At 62.5% G+C, this 18,249-nt stretch overlaps 2 protein-coding genes across 2 annotated transcripts in view; one reads left to right on the forward strand and one right to left on the reverse strand.

Annotated features, from left to right (window-relative positions):
• PKP1 (plakophilin 1) overlaps nt 1-18,249 on the reverse strand; it is a 288,438-nt gene that overhangs the window by 144,082 nt on the left and 126,107 nt on the right. The window lies entirely within an intron of this gene.
• Nucleotides 1-18,249, forward strand: part of KIF21B (kinesin family member 21B) — a 32,831-nt gene that overhangs the window by 6,065 nt on the left and 8,517 nt on the right. Inside the window, 26 exon segments of the mRNA XM_090263480.1 lie at nt 3,707-3,929; nt 4,141-4,323; nt 5,905-6,054; nt 6,151-6,285; nt 6,372-6,539; nt 6,625-6,740; nt 7,028-7,223; nt 8,144-8,333; nt 8,900-8,963; nt 9,057-9,275; nt 9,516-9,606; nt 9,987-10,104; nt 10,771-10,962; nt 12,544-12,743; nt 13,144-13,251; nt 13,564-13,632; nt 13,942-13,983; nt 13,985-14,175; nt 14,294-14,441; nt 14,659-14,850; nt 14,963-15,064; nt 16,140-16,305; nt 16,474-16,525; nt 16,702-16,759; nt 17,439-17,644; nt 17,722-17,796. Coding sequence (XP_090119606.1) covers nt 3,707-3,929; nt 4,141-4,323; nt 5,905-6,054; nt 6,151-6,285; nt 6,372-6,539; nt 6,625-6,740; nt 7,028-7,223; nt 8,144-8,333; nt 8,900-8,963; nt 9,057-9,275; nt 9,516-9,606; nt 9,987-10,104; nt 10,771-10,962; nt 12,544-12,743; nt 13,144-13,251; nt 13,564-13,632; nt 13,942-13,983; nt 13,985-14,175; nt 14,294-14,441; nt 14,659-14,850; nt 14,963-15,064; nt 16,140-16,305; nt 16,474-16,525; nt 16,702-16,759; nt 17,439-17,644; nt 17,722-17,796 — 3,654 coding nt within the window.

Below are 18,249 nucleotides of genomic sequence, written 5' to 3' on the forward strand. Positions count from 1 at the left end.
AAACAGGTTCCATCCCCTGGGGCTGTTTCCAAAAGGATTAGTTGGTTATGTGGGCCAGCTGAGGGGGACTCCAATCCAGGTGCTGGGTTCTTTTCCCAGCCTCTGAGAGGGTGCCGCCCAGCGGGAGGTCCCCGAGGTGCAGGCTTCTCACACAGGAACAGCCGCAGGCATGCGGGTCACCCCGAGCTCTCCTCCCGGAGACCGATGGTGAGGAAAGGCGTCTGCCTGCAAGACCTTGTGGTTTCTTAGCTGTGTAGCTTGAGCCGTGTCATGGAATTCCCCTCTGAGCCCTCATTTGTGAATTAGGGGAGAAAACACCTGCCTCACACCTAATGATGGCCCCCTGTGTGCAGAGCATCCAGGTACAGTGTCTGGCAGAGAGGCGGTCCTGCTGCCTCGGTGGCGGGGTTAGTAACTGGGCAGGTCAGAGAGGCTGAGGGTTTCAGGTGCCAGCAAAGAAAGGGTCAGGAATCAAGACCACACACCCTCATTGTCCTGCTTCATTATTTTAATATCCCTGCCGTTACCTCAAGGTCAGACGGGATACTCTTCCTGGGCTGCACCCTTAGGAGCTCAGGGTCAAGATTTGGGCGCAGGTTGGTTAGAAGACAAAGGAGGGGCCCTTGCCATCTGAGTGGGTGGGACTATTTCACCTGAGACATGGAGCAAACCCCCAGGAACCCAAGGTCACTGAGCAGAGGCTGGGGCTGTGGTTGGCTGTCTTTGTGTGCGGTCACTAAGAGTGGGGTTGGGTGAAGGGAGCCGGCCCCATCCTCACCCTAGCATGGGGCTGGGCGTGGGGCCCTGGGCACCCTCTGCGGAGGGAGCTTCTCTCCATGGCAGCCTCTGCATCCCCGACCTCCTCCTCCCTCCTCCTCTGTCCTCTGTCTCCTCTGTCTTCCCCTCCTGCCCTGTCCTCCAGGCTCCCTGAGGGTCAAGGAATAGCTGAGCTCAGCTCTTCCCGCAGGCTCCGAGCTGGGGGGTGGACCCGAGTGCGCTGGGGGATGGATCTGAGAACAACCAACCACAGCTCCTGCGCCGCTGCCAACTCCTGCATCTGAAAAGCTCTGGTCCTTTCTTTGCACCCCTGCCCGGTCCCACCACGCTCGGGCTGCCGGTGCCAAGCGGCAAATAGACCAGGCTCTGTTCTGGGAGATTCTGGGCCTTTCTGAGCGGGGCTGTCAGGCTGCCTCCCTGCAGGACCTCAAGAAGGGATGGAGGCCTTGGTGGGGGGTTGGGGTTGGGGACAATGCCTGGGAGGGAGATTCCGGGACAAAAATGAGTCCACAAACTGTATTGACAAAAGCAGAGAGCAGACCCCCGGGCCATAGTTAGCCAATTTGAGTGTTTCAAACATTACGTTCAATGACCGTTTACCCTGATTATGGGGTTTTTCATGCCCCCTTAAGCTGTGTGCATTGAGGTCAGCCAGTGCCCCGCCCATGTCAGCCCGATCCTGGATCTGGCCCACAGCTCCTCACGTCTGTTCTGGGACAACTGCACACTGGTTTGTGCCCTGACTACCCCCTGGGGAGAACCCGGGCTAGGAGTGGGTCCCGTCCTCTCGGGGAAGCAGTTCTGAGGTCCCCAGCTCAGCAGCACTGAAAGGGGACGTATGTACCAGGTGCCCAGCCCAGCACAAGCGCAGAAAGCACCCAGGAAGCTGACTTCCCTTTGCTTCTGTCTCCGGTGACCCCTGTGAGCCCCATTCCCAGCACTGGCACTCTGTCCCTTGTCCAGGTCGGCTGCTCTGGGAATTAGTGACTCACCCGGGCCACACCCTCTGCCCCCCAGACGCCAGGCACCCTTTTCTCTGGGCTCCATCGCCCACCCATCTGCGTCCTGCACAGCACCCTGGTGCTTAGGGTGGCCTGTGTGGCTAGCTGGCTCTCTGACCACAGAGCACCCCCATGAGATGGCAGGGTCTCAGGGTGAATGCCCTACAGACCTCACAACTCCCGGACCCAGACATCCTGGCGTTCCCTGTTCGCGTCCCCTCCCACCCTGCTCTCCTGGTCCTGCCGGGTGGGCTTCCCGTGGCCTGGGGGCTGATGGTGAAGACTGTCTGTCTCTCTGACGCACCACCCCCCCCCACTCCCACAGTCTCCAGGGACCCTGATTCGATTTCCTCCAATCACCAGCATTGCCAGCTGCCTGGGGTAATTAAATGGTCTTTGAATTGGATCCAGAAATCCCATCAAAAGCAGCCCGCGTGGGAGGAAGGGCGTCCGTGGGAGCTGCTGCTGTCCAGCAAAGCTGCAGGGCCCCCAGAGGCTGCCCCAGCCAGACCCCGTCCACCTGGGAGCACCTGGCTGTGTGGGCAAGAAGCGCTTGGTCTAGAGTCCCAGAAGCGCACGGCCGAGCCAGGCCTGAGGGCCAGAGCTCCAGGTCCTGCCCGGTGCCTGTGCTCAGCGCCACGGCCCCGCCCAGGGGGCTGTGCGCTCTGTCCCTGCGGCATCCCTTTCCCCTCGGCATGCTGAGCCCCGCGCCGCAGCCACACAGTAGGGCAGAGTCACTGAAGAGGCCACGAACACCCGGGTCGGAACCCGGTGCCCTCCTGTCCGGCTGCCTGCGCCCCTCTCGCTTCCTCTTGGTCAGACGGGGGTCGCGGCGCTCGCCTGGCACACGGAGCAAGAGCACATAGCGAGCGTGCGTTTGTGTTGGCGCCGCCATTTTCGGGGCGAGGAGGAGCCTTGACGTCTGAGTGGCGGGCCCTCAGAACCAACGGCCCCCTTCCCAGTGGAAACCACTCAGGGGGACCCTGGGAAGCTGGGTCCTGGCTGCAGCTGGCCGGGAACAGTGGGACCGAGTGCATGAGGGCGGTGACCTCCTCGGACGGCCATCCCCTGTCATCCGTCGGGGGTGGCCCTGCCCCGTGAGGGTCCATTCACACCTGAGGGAAAGCGCTTCTGCAGAACACCTGGGCTGCCTCCTGTGGGAGAGCTGGGCCTGGAGCACCTGCCTCACCCCCCGCCCCACGCCCTGCCCTGCGAGGTCAGCTGGGTGCTCACAATGAGCCACTTGTCTGGCTCAGGGGCAGCCAAGCCCACTGTCCCCCTTTACTTTAGGCACTTGAGAGGTGCTTTCTGCCAGTCCCTGCACATGCTCACTGACTCACATCTTGTTGCCATGGTGACATCGTCATGGCGATGGCTGCTTGGAAGAGAGGGGGAAAGCCTGGTTGGATGGAAACAGCCCTGTCCATGGCTGATGACCCCTCAGCCATGATGCCACTTTTCTGACACCCCCCCCACCGCTGGGATCTGGGGTGTGGGCCCCTCCTGTGGCTGGCCTGGTGTCCCTTCCAGAGGTCCCTGCCCTTTTCAGCAAACTTGGTCTTGACCTGGTCCTGCAGGACTAGGCTGGGTTGGCTTTCCTCGGCTTTCTCCCCTGTAAAGTCAGGTAGACAGTATGTGCGGCACAGAAACACGTGCCGCACAGAAACACATGTGTTCATTCACATGACATGGTTGTAACAGAGCCCCGGCAGCGTGCTCCGTAAGCATCAACAGCCGCTGTCTCGGCAGCCCCGATGGTGTTACTCTTCCTATTGCTGTGTTTCCACAAAAGCTGTGTTTCCACAAAAGCTGCCTTTGCCCCGTGGAGGGCGCTCCTAAGCCGCCTCCTCGCTCCTCCAGCTGGGGGTGGTCGGCTGGGGCCGGGGCAGAGGGCTGACCGGTGCGCTCCTGTTCCCTGTTCCCGGCAGGATCCGGCCGCAGCTGTCCAAGGAGAAGATTGAGGGCTGTCACATCTGTACCTCTGTCACACCGGGTGAGCCCCAGGTGCTTCTGGGGAAGGACAAGGCCTTCACCTATGACTTCGTCTTCGACCTAGACACCTGGCAGGAGCACGTCTACTCGACCTGCGTGCGCCGGCTCGTGGAGGGCTGCTTTGAGGGCTACAATGCCACGGTGCTGGCCTACGGGCAGGTGAGCCACCCCACCCCCTGCTGTCCTGAGAGCCGCTGGGGGTGCCTCAGGGGTGTGTGTCCTCTGAGGATGCCGCGGAGGGAGGGCTGTCAGCCAGTGATGACCATGGGGTGTGGCTTCGAGACCACTGTGGGGTGGGGCCCAGGCTGCGAGGCCATGGCGAGGGAATTAGGGGTGCCGGCTACCACGTCCTTCCATCTTTGCCCTGCAGACAGGGGCTGGGAAGACGTACACCATGGGCACCGGCTTCGACACGGTGATGGCCGAGGAGGAGCAGGGCATCATCCCCAGGGCCATCGCGCACCTCTTTGGGGGCATTGCTGAGCGCAAGCAGCGGGCACAGGAGCAGGGAGTGGCTGAGCCGGAGTTCAAAGTCAGCGCTCAGTTCCTGGAGGTACTGTGGCCTCACAGAATGGGCCAGAGGGAGACTTGAGGACTGCAAGGCCATGGAAGCTGGGCTGTCCTCCAGGGCAGTGGAGGGAGGCGAGGGAGCCATGGAGGCATCTACAGGTGATGAGTTCCCCGTTACTGCAAGCATCCAAACAAGAGCTGGGCCCTCGAAGGCATTTCCTGTGTCTGATGGGTCTATGGGATCTTCTCACACCCTGACTGGTTGTCCTTGTGGGCACTTGTTAGCCTTGTGACCTTGAGCGAGTCATTTCAGGACTCTGGACAGTGAGGTGACAGCCGGATTCCTTAGGGGCTGTGGGAGGAAGCACGTGCCTGGCACGCAGTGGGAGCTGGGTTCTCGCCCATCCTCCTGGACTCCCAGCCCCCGTGCAGCCTGACGTCTGAGTCTTCTCTGACCGCAGGAAGAAGGATGCTCCAGAAGGGGCCTGCTCACCTTGGGGGGAGTGTCAGAGCATCCAGGCAGGGGCTGTGGCAGCTTTGGGGCCTGTAGAGGGGCATCTCAGAAGCGTCCCCAGGGTCCTCTCTGGGACACTTGAACCAGCAGCTCTGCTTCTCAGCACCTGGTACCCCAACCCCAAGACCCCCTGGCCTGAGTCCTCACCCCGCCTACCCTATGGTCTGCCTGCACCCAGGTTGCCCTCTGCGGGGGGGAGGTGGCTCTAGGTCACAGTGCCCCAGCCCTGCTCACAGCTGTTCCCACCTGACCACACAGGGTGGCTGCTTTTCCCGTGGGCGATGCTGTAGGTTTTTTGTGTGTTTGTCCTTCTGAACTTTCGGAAACAGGGACTGCTTCTGTGTGTGTGTGTCTTTCTGTCTGTCTCTCCCACTGCTGTGACTATACAAGCTCATCTTTCTTTTCTTCTTTTCTCCATCCTGTTGCTATGAGATCCCCACATGGCAGGCCATTTCTAGAAAACCCATATCCAAGGGTGAACCACAAGGGGTTAAAGGATGCCATGCTTGTCCCGACAGACAGACAGACAGGCACCATGGCACCCACATCAGCACCCGTTCCCTTCCGTTTCCTTTTCCCCTTCCTGTGGGTATTTCTGTCCCCTCAAGGCCACAAAGCCTCGGAGGTCAGGACTGCAGCCTGCCCCTCCCCCCGCAGGACTCTGTCAGCTGCTGACCCAGCTGCACGTCCCCTGCCCGATCCCCAGCCCCAGCGCTCTGCCCACTGAGCCTCCCCACCCTTCCGCAGGTGGTACTTTCCCTGCTAGTGATTCCAAACGCAGGTATGTCCGAGGCCAACTCCTTCTGAAACAGGGTGACTGCGCCTAGGCCAGACCCCTCCCTGTGGTCTCCCCAGGAGGCTGGGCCACTTCCTCTCCTGAGTGTAGGGCACACAGACACGTCCCTCTCCCACTGTGGGGGTTTTTGTCACCTTGACCCCCAGGGTCCATCCAGATCACCTCCGCATGGTCCCAGCCAGGGGCCAGGGCTGGCCGGGTGACTGCCCAGAGCCACAGTTGCCCGTCTGCAGCGCGGAGCAGGTCAACAGACAGGAGGAAGTCCTCAGGAACCCCCCCTGCCCCAGCCTAGCTGCTGTCTCCTCCCCACACAGCTCTACAATGAGGAGATCCTGGACCTATTCGACAGCACCCGTGACCCCGACGCCCGCCACCGCAGGTCCAATGTCAAGATCCACGAGGATGCCAATGGCGGCATCTATACCACAGGCATCACGTCCCGCCTCATCAACTCCCAGGAGGAGGTGGGCTGCAGGCGGGGGTGGGGGGGTCAGGCCGGGGGGCGCAGGGCCAGCCCTTTGTCTGGGTGCTCACTTCCACTGCCCCTCTCACCGCCTCAGCTGCTGCAGTGCCTGCGGCAGGGCGCCCTGTCCCGCACCACGGCCAGCACCCAGATGAACGTGCAGAGCTCCCGTTCCCACGCCATCTTCACCATCCACCTCTGCCAGATGCGTGTCTGCGCCCAGTCCGACCTGGTGAGGAGCCCTGGGGCCCCATGTGGGGGCGGCCCCGGGAGCTGCAGGTGCGCGGGAGCCTCGATCAGTGCCGCCTTCTGCCGCAGGTGACCGAGGTGGTGACAGGGCTCCCTGAGGGCACAGCCCCCAGGAGGGAGTACGAGACGCTGACGGCCAAGTTTCACTTTGTGGACCTGGCTGGCTCGGAGCGGCTGAAGCGGACGGGGGCCACGGGCGAGCGGGCCAAGGAGGGCATCTCCATCAACTGCGGCCTGGTAGGCACACGGCTGGGGGTGCGGCGGCTCAGGGGCGGAGCCGGTCCTCCCAGCACCTCTCCAGTGCCAGGGTCTGTCTCCGCAGTTGGCCTTGGGCAATGTGATCAGTGCCTTGGGGGACCAGAGCAAGAAGGTGATCCATGTGCCCTACAGGGACTCCAAGCTCACTCGGCTGCTCCAGGACTCGCTGGGGGGCAACAGGTACCTGCCAGCAGCCAGGGAGGCGCGGAGGTGGGGTTTGCTTTCCTTGTCTGTACAATGGCGGGGTGGGGGTGGGGACAGTCCTAAAGGATGTGACAGAGCCCAGGTGGGGAAGGAGACGCAGAGCCGGCTCTCTGGCCCTGACCCCTCACCATCTCCCTGCTCTGTGGGTGGGTCGCAGGCATCCCGCAGTGGGGAAGGGGTCGAGCAGGAGCTCTGCTCTGAGGCCATGCTTCCGGGGGGCCGGCTGGGCCCCTGGAGCCTCACTCCGCCCTCCTGCCCCTCAGCCAGACCATCATGATCGCCTGCGTCAGCCCCTCGGACCGGGACTTCATGGAGACACTCAACACACTCAAGTACGCCAACCGCGCCCGGAACATCAAGAACAAGGTGGTGGTGAACCAGGACAAGACCAGCCAGCAGATCAGCGCGCTGAGGGCGGAGATCGCACGCCTGCAGATGGAGCTCATGGAGTACAAGGCGGTGAGCTGGCTTGCTCAAGTTTCAAGGCAGGACAGGTGCTCTGTGCGGGGTCTTCCTGTCTGCTGTGTTGACCAGATGAGTCTCCTAGGCTGTGGCACAGAATGAGGATAGCAGACAGTCCATTGTGCTGGATGGGGTCAGGGGAGGAAGAGGGGAGAGTTGGCCCTACACCGTCAGGTGGTCAGGGAGGGTTTCAGGGAGGAGGAGGCTTTTTACATGCAATTTGAAGAATGAATGAGGTATCAGCAAGAGCACGTGCAGCGAGCACTGTAGGATGAGGATACGCCATGCATAGGCAACAGAGACAGAAAAAATGGGTGCTGTGGGTGACGTGCCCAGTTCCATGTGACTAAGGCAGAAGTCATCGACTAGTGGTCCATGGCCTGGATCTGTCACATAAGTGGGTTTTGGTTTGATCTGTCCTTGATTTTAAAAGAGTATGACTTGGTTACTGTTTTTCTTCTTTTAATTGGGTAGTTTCCATTTCTCTTTAAACATTTGAAGCTGTCACTACACAGGGCATAAAGTTGGCTGGGGGGACAAAACTCCTCCCCCTCATAGACTATGCGTGGGATTCTGTTTGCCCCAATCCCCACCACTCCCTGATGTATAACACCCAGACTGACTTAATCATTGATGCCACCTGCCTGGGTCCCTGGGGGTTAACCCTTGGGTTAGAGTTTGTGGCAACAGGAAGGTGAGCAGTGGAAAGGCAGGTCGAGGTAGCATCGTGGGAGGCCTGCAAGGGCCAGTCACAAACTTTGGCCTTTTCTGTTGTCACCAGGAGCTGTGTAGGGTTTCTGAGCTTGGGAGGCAGGGGCTGTGTCCTGGGAACGCTGGGGCAGGGGCCGGAGCAGGCCACCCTGCCCCCGTCCCGGGGAGCTCCAGCCCCTGACTGCTGCCCACCTGCCCCTGCTCAGGGCAAGCGGGTGATCGGAGAGGACGGCAGTGAGGGCTACAGCGACCTGTTCCGGGAGAATGCCATGCTGCAGAAGGAGAACGGGGCCCTGCGCCTGCGGGTGAAGGCCATGCAGGAGGCCATCGACGCCATCAACGCCCGCGTCACCCAGCTCATGAGCCAGGAGGCCAACCTGCTATTGGCCAAGGCCGGTGAGTCGGGTGCCCGGCCGGCTCGGAGCCCCCGCAAGCGAGGGCGCCCCCTCCGCACCCGGCCTGGATATGGGGCGGGGGCTGGGCCGGCAGAGCAGCTCACAGATCAGTTCCCTCATGCGTTTGTCCTATTGATCGTCACTTCGTTTTTGAGTAACAAGCATGTATAAAGCAAAAGGTTAACCTGTCCCATCTCCATTGCTTCCAGCCTCGGGAGCAGCCTCCCTACACTTCCCTCTGAACGAACGCGTGCCCCAGGGTGGAGGTCTGCTCCCCCCCCGGTCACGTGTGTTGTGTAGACGCACGCTTCCCTTAAATGGCCCTCTTCTGTCTGTGGTGGTGATGAGTCGCACGTGCGTGGGGACAGCCCTTGATGGAGGGACACTTGGCTGCGTCTGGTGTCTCGCCGTTTCTGACATGCTGGTACACACCTGTGCCCAGGACAGGCATCTCCCTGATGCAGACCCCCCTCTTTGGAAACGGCCCATGTGTGCAGCCCTGCTCGGGGCACAGACGCACGGCCACGGGCTTAGAGCTGAAGGTCCTTTTGTGACTTATCCCCCCAGGTGACGGCAACGAGGCCATCGGGGCTCTGATCCAGAGCTACATCCGAGAGATCGAAGAGCTGCGGTGAGGCGCCTGCACCCTGGGGCTCCCTGGGGGTCTTGGCCAGCCCGGGGGGGGGGTTGCCTGGCTAACGCTGTGCACCCCTCCCCGCTGCAGGACAAAGCTCCTGGAGAGCGAGGCCATGAACGAGTCCCTGCGCCGCAGCCTCACTCGGGCCTCGGCTCGGGGCCCCTACTCACTGGGGGCTTCTCCGGCTGCCCCGGGCTTCACTGGCAGCCCGGCCAGCGCCATGGAGGATGCCTCCGAGGTGATCCGCCGGGCCAAGCAGGACCTGGAGCGCCTCAAGAAGAAGGAAGTTCGGCAGCGGAGAAAGAGGTGAGTGAGCACCCTGGGGGGCTCCCTGGGTGCCCTCCCCCCCGCCCAGGATGCTGCCCAGGGTTCCCTGGGGACGCACTGAGCCAACTGGCTTGGGCGTTTGGGCAGAGGCCCTTCCCTCTGGGTAGCTCTGGGTGGGGGCTCTGACCTCTGAACAAGGCTTGCCTCTCCCCTACCACCCGGCCCGCCTTCTCAGGCAGGTGTGGTCCCCTAACCAGCCTGCCCTTCACTCCTGGGCAGCCCAGAGAAGGAGGCCTTCAAGAAGAGGGCGAAACTCCACCCGGACAATAGCGAGGAGACAGATGAGAATGAGGACAATGAGGTAGAGGAGGTGAGCCCAGCTGCCCGCCCCCTGACTCCCATCCTCTTGCTCACCCTGCTTCCGCTGGGTGGGGCCCCATCACCTCCCTGGGCGTGGGGGGGAGGGGCTTGGTCTGCCTCCTGAGACCTCTACCTAGTTACCATGGTGACCTCCATGCCTTGGTCTCCCACCTCGTCCCGGTGCGGGCAGGGGGCTCCCCCCAGGCCACCAGGGGAGTGGGGTGGGCCTCTTCCAGAATGGGGGTGAGCCCTCGGGGCCCTGACTGTGACCACCCTGTTCCCCACCCCGTGATGCACCTGCGGGTGGCCCAAACTGGGCGCCCTGCCCCTGAGGCCGGGTCCAGTTCAGGGGGGCTGGGGACGCCCGCCCTAATGGCGTTTGGTGCCCAGGAGGAGGAAGATCCTGACGAGAGTGGCTGTGAGGAGGAGGAGGGGCGTGAGGACGAGGACGAGGACTCGGGCAGCGACGAGAGCCTGGTGGACTCAGACTCGGACGCCGAGGGGAAGGGTGCGTGTGCGCGGGCGGGGCCGCCGCTGCTCAGGCAGCTTCTGGTCGTCGGGGCCTGAGCCGGATGCCCCACGGTGGGACCGGTGCCCTGAGTCAGATCTCGGGGACGGTGGCCGTCCACGGCCTGGAACCTCGGGTCTGAAACCAAGAGCCACGGCGCATGCCAGCAGTGATAACTGAGTGCTCCTGCCTGCCGGGCACCGTGCTGAGCGGGACGCTGAGCGGGCCTGGTTCTCCCAGTCCTCACGGCCTCCCTGTGCAGCTGCCGGGGGCTCCCCCATGTGACCCTGAAGGGCAGTGCAGGCTGCGCCTTGCAGGCAAGCCGGGCTGGTGCTGAGGTCCCCCCCCTCTGTGGGACTCGTGCTCCCTCGGCTCTGCCCCCACAAGGCACTCCCAGTCCCCTCCTCCACCCAGGCTGCCTCCTGTGTCGTCCAGACAGCAGGATAGTGGCCTCTGGGTCACAGCAGGGACTGCTTGGACCTCCCACCTCACCTTGCATCTCAGGGCTGCTCTTAAGTGTGTTTTCCTACCTGGCAGCCCCTACCCACTGTGGGATTTGTCATTTCCCTCAGCCTCTGGTCATCACCTGGTGGTGACTGATCACGGGAAAGCGCCCGCCCCTCATCCTGGAGCCCTGGGTCAGGCTGGTGGGTCTCTGCCCCACAGAGGTGAACTATCAGGCTGATCTGGCCGACCTGACATGCGAGATCGAGATCAAGCAGAAGCTGATTGATGAGCTGGAGAACAGCCAGCGGCGACTGCAGACACTCAAGCACCAGTACGAGGAGAAGCTGATTCTGCTGCAGAACAAGATCAGGGACACGCAGCTCGAGCGCGACCGGGTGCTGCAGAACCTCAGTGAGGCCCCGCCCCGCCCCCGTGTGAAGCCCCGCCCACTCCTGACATTGCAGGGATTTACCTGATTTTCTGGACAGGGATCTCTGATCCTGGGACAGTGCCCGTAGTCAAAGCATTCCTGGGCCTAATCCCAGTTCTATGCCACATTTTTAATTATTATTTTACTATCATCTTAAGTATTAGAATCCCTCACATTCCCAGGCACACGAACATGACACTTTTCAACCTTTCTTTCTGCGTTGAGCTCCTGGGGTGTTGTCCTTTGAATCTATTTACAAACCTGCTGTTCCCACTCCGTGTTCCTTACACCGCTCTTCAGCCCATTCATTCTTTCACTCACTGACGCACTCAGCAGACATCAGCTGAGTGAATACGCCTTATAGAACATGTCATTCCAGGTGCTGCAGATACTGGACTGAGCGAGGTCCCTGGGGTCATGGCGTGTGTGTTCTGGGGGCAAGACAGACGGAAATAAGTTAAATCAGCAGAACCCTAGTGTGTCAGATGATGATAAGTGTGACAGAAAAGTACAGCAGGGACAGAGGACAGGTGTGCTGGACAGTGGGTTGGAGTCTTAAAAGGACAGTCCTGGAAGACTTCACGGAGGAGGTGGCGTTTGCACAGAATGCATACAGGGAAGACCGTTCCAGGCAGAGGGAACAGAAGGTGCAAAGCCCCGAGGTGGGCGTGTGCCTGGCTGTTGGTGGCATGATGAGGACACAGATGGCTGAAGCACAGTGGAAGGGGACAGTGGCAAGACAGTTGGTCAGAGAATGGGGCCCAGGTCATGTCGATCCTGGTGAGGACATTGCCTTGTCTTCTGAGGGAGATGAGAAAAGGGTGGACTTTTGAGAGAAGGACTTGGTATAAATTTTAAAAGCATTTTGAAAAGACCGCTTGGGCTGCCATGCAGGGGAACAAACGTGGAAGCTGGAGAGCAGTTTGGGGACTGTGACAAGGATCCCGTAAAAGGCGGCTTGGGTGGGACGTGGGGAAAAGTGGTCAGTTGTGGGTGTATTTGGAAGGGAGAAGCAAAGGCTTTGCTGATCGGGGGTTGGGGGTGGGGGTATGGAGAGAGGAGAGCCGCTGGGCCATGAGCTTCTGGAAGGGTGGTGGTGGTGCCCACTCACTGAGACGAGGAAGACTCAGGGCTGGGGGGGCCTGGTGGCTGTGAGCCTCAGGAGGAGGGTCTGCAGTGCAGTAGGGGAGGTCAGGGTGCAGATTCAGCCTGTTTCCGTGGCTCCGGCCCACTTCACTCTGTCTTTCACTAACTGTAACCCTTCTGACTGGCCCGGCCCTGTCCTCTAATCCTGGGTCAGAACCGAGCCAGCCTGAGGGTCTTCAGGACTCTCACAGGAAGCTGGTGGCCGGGGGCTCAGTGATCTTAAGGTGAAAACACCCGCCCAAGTCCCTAGTGTGCTGGGCGGAAAGGTCCTTGGGAATCTTCCAGTCCGACCCCTTCATTGTTTAAATAGAAAAAGCAGCCGCGGGGAGTGGCATGACACCCCCACAGTCACGCAGGGAGCCCAGGCCCAGGCCCCCAGGGACGGGCCCTGACGCGGCCACCCCCTGCCGCCCCAGGCACCATGGAGTGCTACACGGAGGAGAAGGCCAACAAGATCAAGGCCGACTACGAGAAGAGGCTGCGGGAGATGCACCGGGACCTGCAGAAGCTGCAGGCTGCCCAGAAGGAGCACGCGCGGCTGCTCAAGAACCAATCCCGCTATGAGAGGGAGCTGAAGAAGCTGCAGGCCGAGGTGGCCGAGATGAAGAAGGCCAAGGTAAGGGCTCCGGGCAGCCGGCCCCGGCTGTCACCTCAGGATCTGGTCCCCATGCTCAGCCGTCACGGCCGTCCAAGTACGCAATCTGGCCTGTGTACCCCTGGCCTGGGCCTGGGTGCTTGTCTAGGACAGCTGAGGGTCTCAGGGGACCCTGCCCCATACTGGCCCCTGGGGGGAGCCCCATCACATTCGGAGCTGTGGGGGCCAGGGCTGCACGTGCTGGGCTGGCAGGAAGTTCACTCCTGCATCAGGTTGCCCCAGAGACAGGGCAGCTCAGCCCCTGCAGAGGAGTAGGGGGTGGACCTGGTGGGCTGCCCATCGCCCACCCAGCGTCCTCACTCCCTGCAGCATGGGGGCCACCTGCTTAGCCTTGTCCTGCCACCCCCTGTGCCTCCCCCAGGTGGCCTTGATGAAGCAGATGCGCGAGGAGCAGCAGCGGCGGCGGCTGGTGGAGACCAAGAGGAACCGAGAGATCGCGCAGCTGAAGAAGGAGCAGCGGCGACAGGAGGTGAGGCTGCCCCTGAGGACCCCGGGCCCTGCAGGCTCCTCGTCCAGCCCTGTGTTGTGCAGAGGAGGGGCTGAAACCCCAGCGATGGGTGGGAACTTGCCCGGGGCCACCAGCAAACAGGCCCATAGTGGGGACAAGAGGCCAGAGGGGTGCCCATGTGGAGAAAGGGGCTGCTGTGACCCCCAGGACGGGGGCCAGGCAGCAGGGCACGTTGGATCAGCAGGTGCTGGCCCTATGGCTGGGGGTTCCTCTCCGAGCCAGCCAGGCCTCTGCCACCCAGCCCTGAGCGCGGACCCTCTGTTCCTCCCGCAGTTTCAGATTAGAGCCCTGGAATCACAGAAGCGGCAGCAGGAACTGGTCCTGAGGAGGAAGACCCAGGAGGTGAGCGAGGCGCCTGCTGCGGATCCCCCACCCCCCCTCCCAGTGAGCGGCCTGGGCCCTGGCTCCCCAGCAGACACAGGCGTGAGCTGGGCTGAGGCCGGAGAGCGGGCTGCAGGCCCTGGTGCCCAATGCCTGTGACTTTAATCCTTTTCTGAAAGGGCGGTAGCTGTCTCTTTTGTGCTCATTTCACGACACACAGAGGCCCCCTTCCCAGCCCCAGGTGGGAACGCAGGGGCCCCTCCCCCTATGGGGGTGTTTTCTGGGCGCTGTGCACTCTGCTTACTGGGTGCTGCTTCCCGTGGCCCCCAGGTGTCGGCACTGAGGCGCCTGGCCAAGCCCATGTCTGACCGGGGTGGCGGGGCGCGTGGGGCTGAAGTCGTCCATGCTGGACTCGGGGGCCGAGGTGTCTGCCAGCACCACGTCGTCGGAGGCCGAGTCCGGGGCCCGCTCTGTCTCCAGCATCGTGCGCCAGTGGAACCGGAAGATCAACCACTTCCTGGGGGACCACCCTGCGTCCACTGTCCACGGCACCCGCCCTGCCAGGTGAGCGGATGGGCTGTACTGGGCCTGGAAATCGGGAGCAGGGCTGGGAGGAGGTGAGCCCTGGGGAGGTCGGCTCCCAGCGAGGGTCCCACCCAACCCCCTGCGCCTCTGTCTCCAGAAAGAAGTTCCAGAAGAAGGGGGCCAGCCAGAGCTTCAGCAAGACCGCGCGGCTCAAGTGGCAGTCCCTGGAGCGGCGGGTCATCGACATCGTCATGCAGAGGATGACCATCGTCAACCTGGAGGCCGACATGGAGCGGCTCATCAAGGTGGGCGCTGGCCTCCCGCCCTTCCCGTCTCCGCGCCCTGCGGGCGGCCGCTGTCTCTTTTGTCTGCTCGGGCTCTCCCGCCCACTCCTCGGCCTAGGGCCCCGCTCCTCGTGGGAGCTCTGGAATCCAGAGCTGCTGGGGTGTCCCGAGAGGTCAGGTTAGGGGGGCAGCTGCGGGCGGGGCTGGGAGGCACACTGAGGCCTCGCCCGCCCCCCAGAAAAGGGAGGAGCTGTCCCTCCTGCAGGAGGCGCTGCGGAGGAAGCGTGAGCGGCTGCAGGAGGAGAGCCCGCAGGACAAGGGGCTGCAGGAGCTGGCGGAGGAGGTGGACGCGCTGGCGGCCAACATCGACTACATCAACGACAGCATCTCCGACTGCCAGGCCACCATCGTGCAGCTGGAGGAGACCAAGGTGCGGCCGCTGCCCCTGCGCTGGGCCTAAGGGGCGGGGCCAGAGCCCTAGGGGCGGGGCCAGAGCCCTAGGGGGCGGGGCAGCTGCTCACCCGAGGTCTCCCCGCTCCCAGGAGGAGCTGGACTCCACGGACACGTCGGTGGTCATCAGCTCCTGCTCCCTGGCCGAAGCCCGCCTCCTGCTGGACAACTTCCTCAAGGCGTCCATCGACAAGGTGGGCGCAGCGGGCCTCCTGGGTGCGGTCCCCGGCCCGGCCGCCCCACCAGCCGCCGACAGGCCCCCGCTGACAGCAGGCCACACCTGAGGCTCGTTTCCTGCCTTTAACGAGATGACGCCCGTGAGGAGCTTGGCCTGGTGCCTGGCTCACAGCAGGGCCTCCGTCCAAGGGCACCCTACTCGCTGCCCGAGGCCGCCTGGAGCGGGGCGGGGCTCGAGTCTGCTGGGGGTTGAGGGCAGGCGTGTGTATGTATATGAGGGTGGGGCAGCAGAGACAGACAGAGGGACGGAGTGGGCCACATTCCACCCAGGGGGACGCATGCTGGGGTACTAGGTGTCCCTGGGTGTGTCCTGGGCTCCTCTCCTTCCTGCCGGGCAGAGAGCCGGGCAGAGGGTGTGCTTCCCTGTGGCGGCACTGTGGTCCGTGGGGACAGGCACCACCTGGCATGTACGCAGCCTGCCCTCCTGACTCCTCACCTGTCCCCAATGAGCTCCCAGCTCTGCTTTGTGTCTTCAGGGACCACGTGACTTAATCGGGCTGCTGTGTCAAAGTGCCACCGACTGGTGGCCTGAAGCACAGAGATTGATCCCCTCGCAGTTGTGGAGGTGGGGCGTCTGGGGGTCAGGGCAGGGCCAGTTTCCTGTGAGGCCCCCCCTTGGCCTGCAGACACCTGGTGGTCCCTCTGAGTGTCTAATGTCCTGTCTCATAAGGACACCAGTGCTATGGATTAATGCCGACCCTAAAGCCCCCATTGAACTTAATGATCTCTTCAAAGACCCGCTCTCCAGTACAGTCACACTGGAAGCTCCGGGGTCACAGTGTCAGCATGTGACTTGGTGGAGGGGGTACATTTCAGTCTAACAGGAGTGTTTCAGGTGACCTCCACAGGTGTGTGTGTGAGGGGAGTTCAGGGGTCAGGGGTGCATCTCAGGCCTGTGACAGGCACAGGGGACGTCTGGGAGTTATGGGGAGCTCTCCAGGGTGCCTCAGTGGGGGCAGGTGGTGTGAGGGCCGTAGGGGTGCCCACGGCCCCAGGCCCAGGAAGGTCACCCAGGCGCCTCCCTGCCCTCAGGGGCTGCAGGTGGCCCAGAAGGAGGCCCAGATCCGGCTGCTGGAGGGACGGCTGCGGCAGACGGACGTCGCCGGCTCCTCCCAGCACCACCTGCTCCTGGACGCTCTGCGGGAGAAGGCGGAGGCGCACCCCGAGCTGCAGGCGCTCATCCACAACGTGCAGCAGGGTATGCGGGCGGGGCGGGCACGGCCCGAAGCTCCCGGGGCTCCCGGGGCCTGCGCTTGTCCGCCACTGCACCAGAAGCTCACCTGATCCCCGCGGACCTGGTGCAGAAGGGAGGTCTCACTTTGGGGCCGCTCATGTCACACCCCCCCTTCCCTCTTCCGTCCCCCAGAGAACGGCTACGCCAGCACGGATGAGGAGGTCTCAGAGTTCTCGGAGGGGAGGTGAGTCCCCACATCGGCGTGAGAGTCCCATCAGTGTGCACCTGGGGTGGGGGTGGGGGAGCCACAGGGTCCGGGGCTGAGCCTGGGCTGGGGGCTCTTCGGGGCCTACAGTCTGGGTCCCAGAGCACCAGGGCCTAGGCTCTCAGGGTTCTGACCTCCCTCTACTTCTTCCTCAGCTTCTCCCAGTCCTTCACCATGAAAGGTTCCACCAGCCACGATGATTTCAAGTTCAAGGTGAGTCCCATCGGGAGGCAGATGAGGTGACGGAGTACCTGGCCTCCCCATACCTGGTTCCCGCCCTCCATAGCTCTGCCCTCACCCCCAGCCCCTCCCCAGTGTTGCCCCCTGCAGGGATGGAGGCCCAGGAAGGGTCTAGCCTGGAATTGAGGGGGTGGGGTGCTGGGTTGCAACCTGACACAGCCAGTTCTTTTTGAAGTTAGTGGAGGGTGGGAGAAATGTCCAGAGCCACTGCCTGGTGACCTCACCATAGCAGGATCCCCACTTTCAAAATCTCCCTCTTTTCTGCCAGAGATGGACCGGATCTCTGGTTCCTGTACACGCTGGTGGCTGCCTACCTGCCAGGGTCAGCAGCGAGGGGCTTTACGCTCTGCGGGCACCCATGTAGCAGGCTCGCACCACGAAGCGGGCGCTAAAGAGAGGCAGAGTTCAGGGTGCACTGATCTCTGTGAACGGCAGGGGCCCGTCTGGGTGGGCCACCTGCACGGTCCAAGTGGGGGCGGAAAACCCATTTCAGTTGCTTTGAGTTGTCCAGAAGCCTTGAGAGATGGGCTCTGGAGGACTCCTGGTGCGTCCTTCCAGGGGTTCCTCGACCTGTGACCCAGGCCGCACCAGCCCCCCGCATGCCTGCCCGTTCATGTGACATCCTGTGACCACCCTGGGGCTTCCTTTCCAGGCTGAGCCCAAGCTGTCTGCCCAGATAAAGGCAGTGTCTGCTGAGTGCCTGGGTCCCCCGCTGGACTCCACCACCAAGAACATCACCAAGTCCCTGGCCTCGCTGGTGGAGATCACAGAGGATGGCGTGGGCTTCTCTGTCCGGGACCCCTACTACCGGGACAAGGTCTCACGCACTGTCAGCCTGCCCACCAAAGGGAGCACCTTGTAAGGAGGATGGCCAGGCAGCGGCGGGCGGGGGGGCCGGGGGGCCGCTCTGCACCTCACCGGACTTGCCGTTGCAGCCCCCGGCAGTCCCGAGGCACCGACACGTCCCCTCTGACACGAAGGAAGTCATACGACCGAGGGCAGCCCACCAGGTGAGAGCATGTCCCAGACCCTGTCTTGGCCTCGGCGGCATGATGGCCGCAGTTGTGGGCACATTTTCTTCTGGGCCAGGCTAAGTCACTCATCTGCCCGCCGTCTGGTGTGGGCTCAGGACACGTAACTTCCATGAAGACCTAGAACTAGTGGCCAGGCCCACGGCTGAAACCATAGGTGGCTGTGTGGCCTGTGTCGATGGAGTGTCCTTGCCCGGATGTACTTCAGTCCCTTTAGGCTCTTGTCATTTGGGAGAAGTTCAGAAATTTAAAGGCAATCCAGAGTGATCACGGCAGGATAGCAGCCAAGTCCCCGGTGGGCCAGCCACCCACTGGCCCGTCCTGTGGAGCCTCTGCAGACCACCGGTGCCCGCAGGGATCCTCCAGTCTGTCACTGAATTTTCAGAGATGTTGGGTGACCATCCCAGGCCACAAGCTGAGGGGCGGAAGGGC

The sequence above is a fragment of the Furipterus horrens genome, unplaced genomic scaffold, assembly GCF_987537825.1.
Source record: "Furipterus horrens unplaced genomic scaffold, mFurHor1.1.pri manual_scaffold_15, whole genome shotgun sequence".
Classification (NCBI taxonomy): domain Eukaryota; kingdom Metazoa; phylum Chordata; class Mammalia; order Chiroptera; family Furipteridae; genus Furipterus; species Furipterus horrens.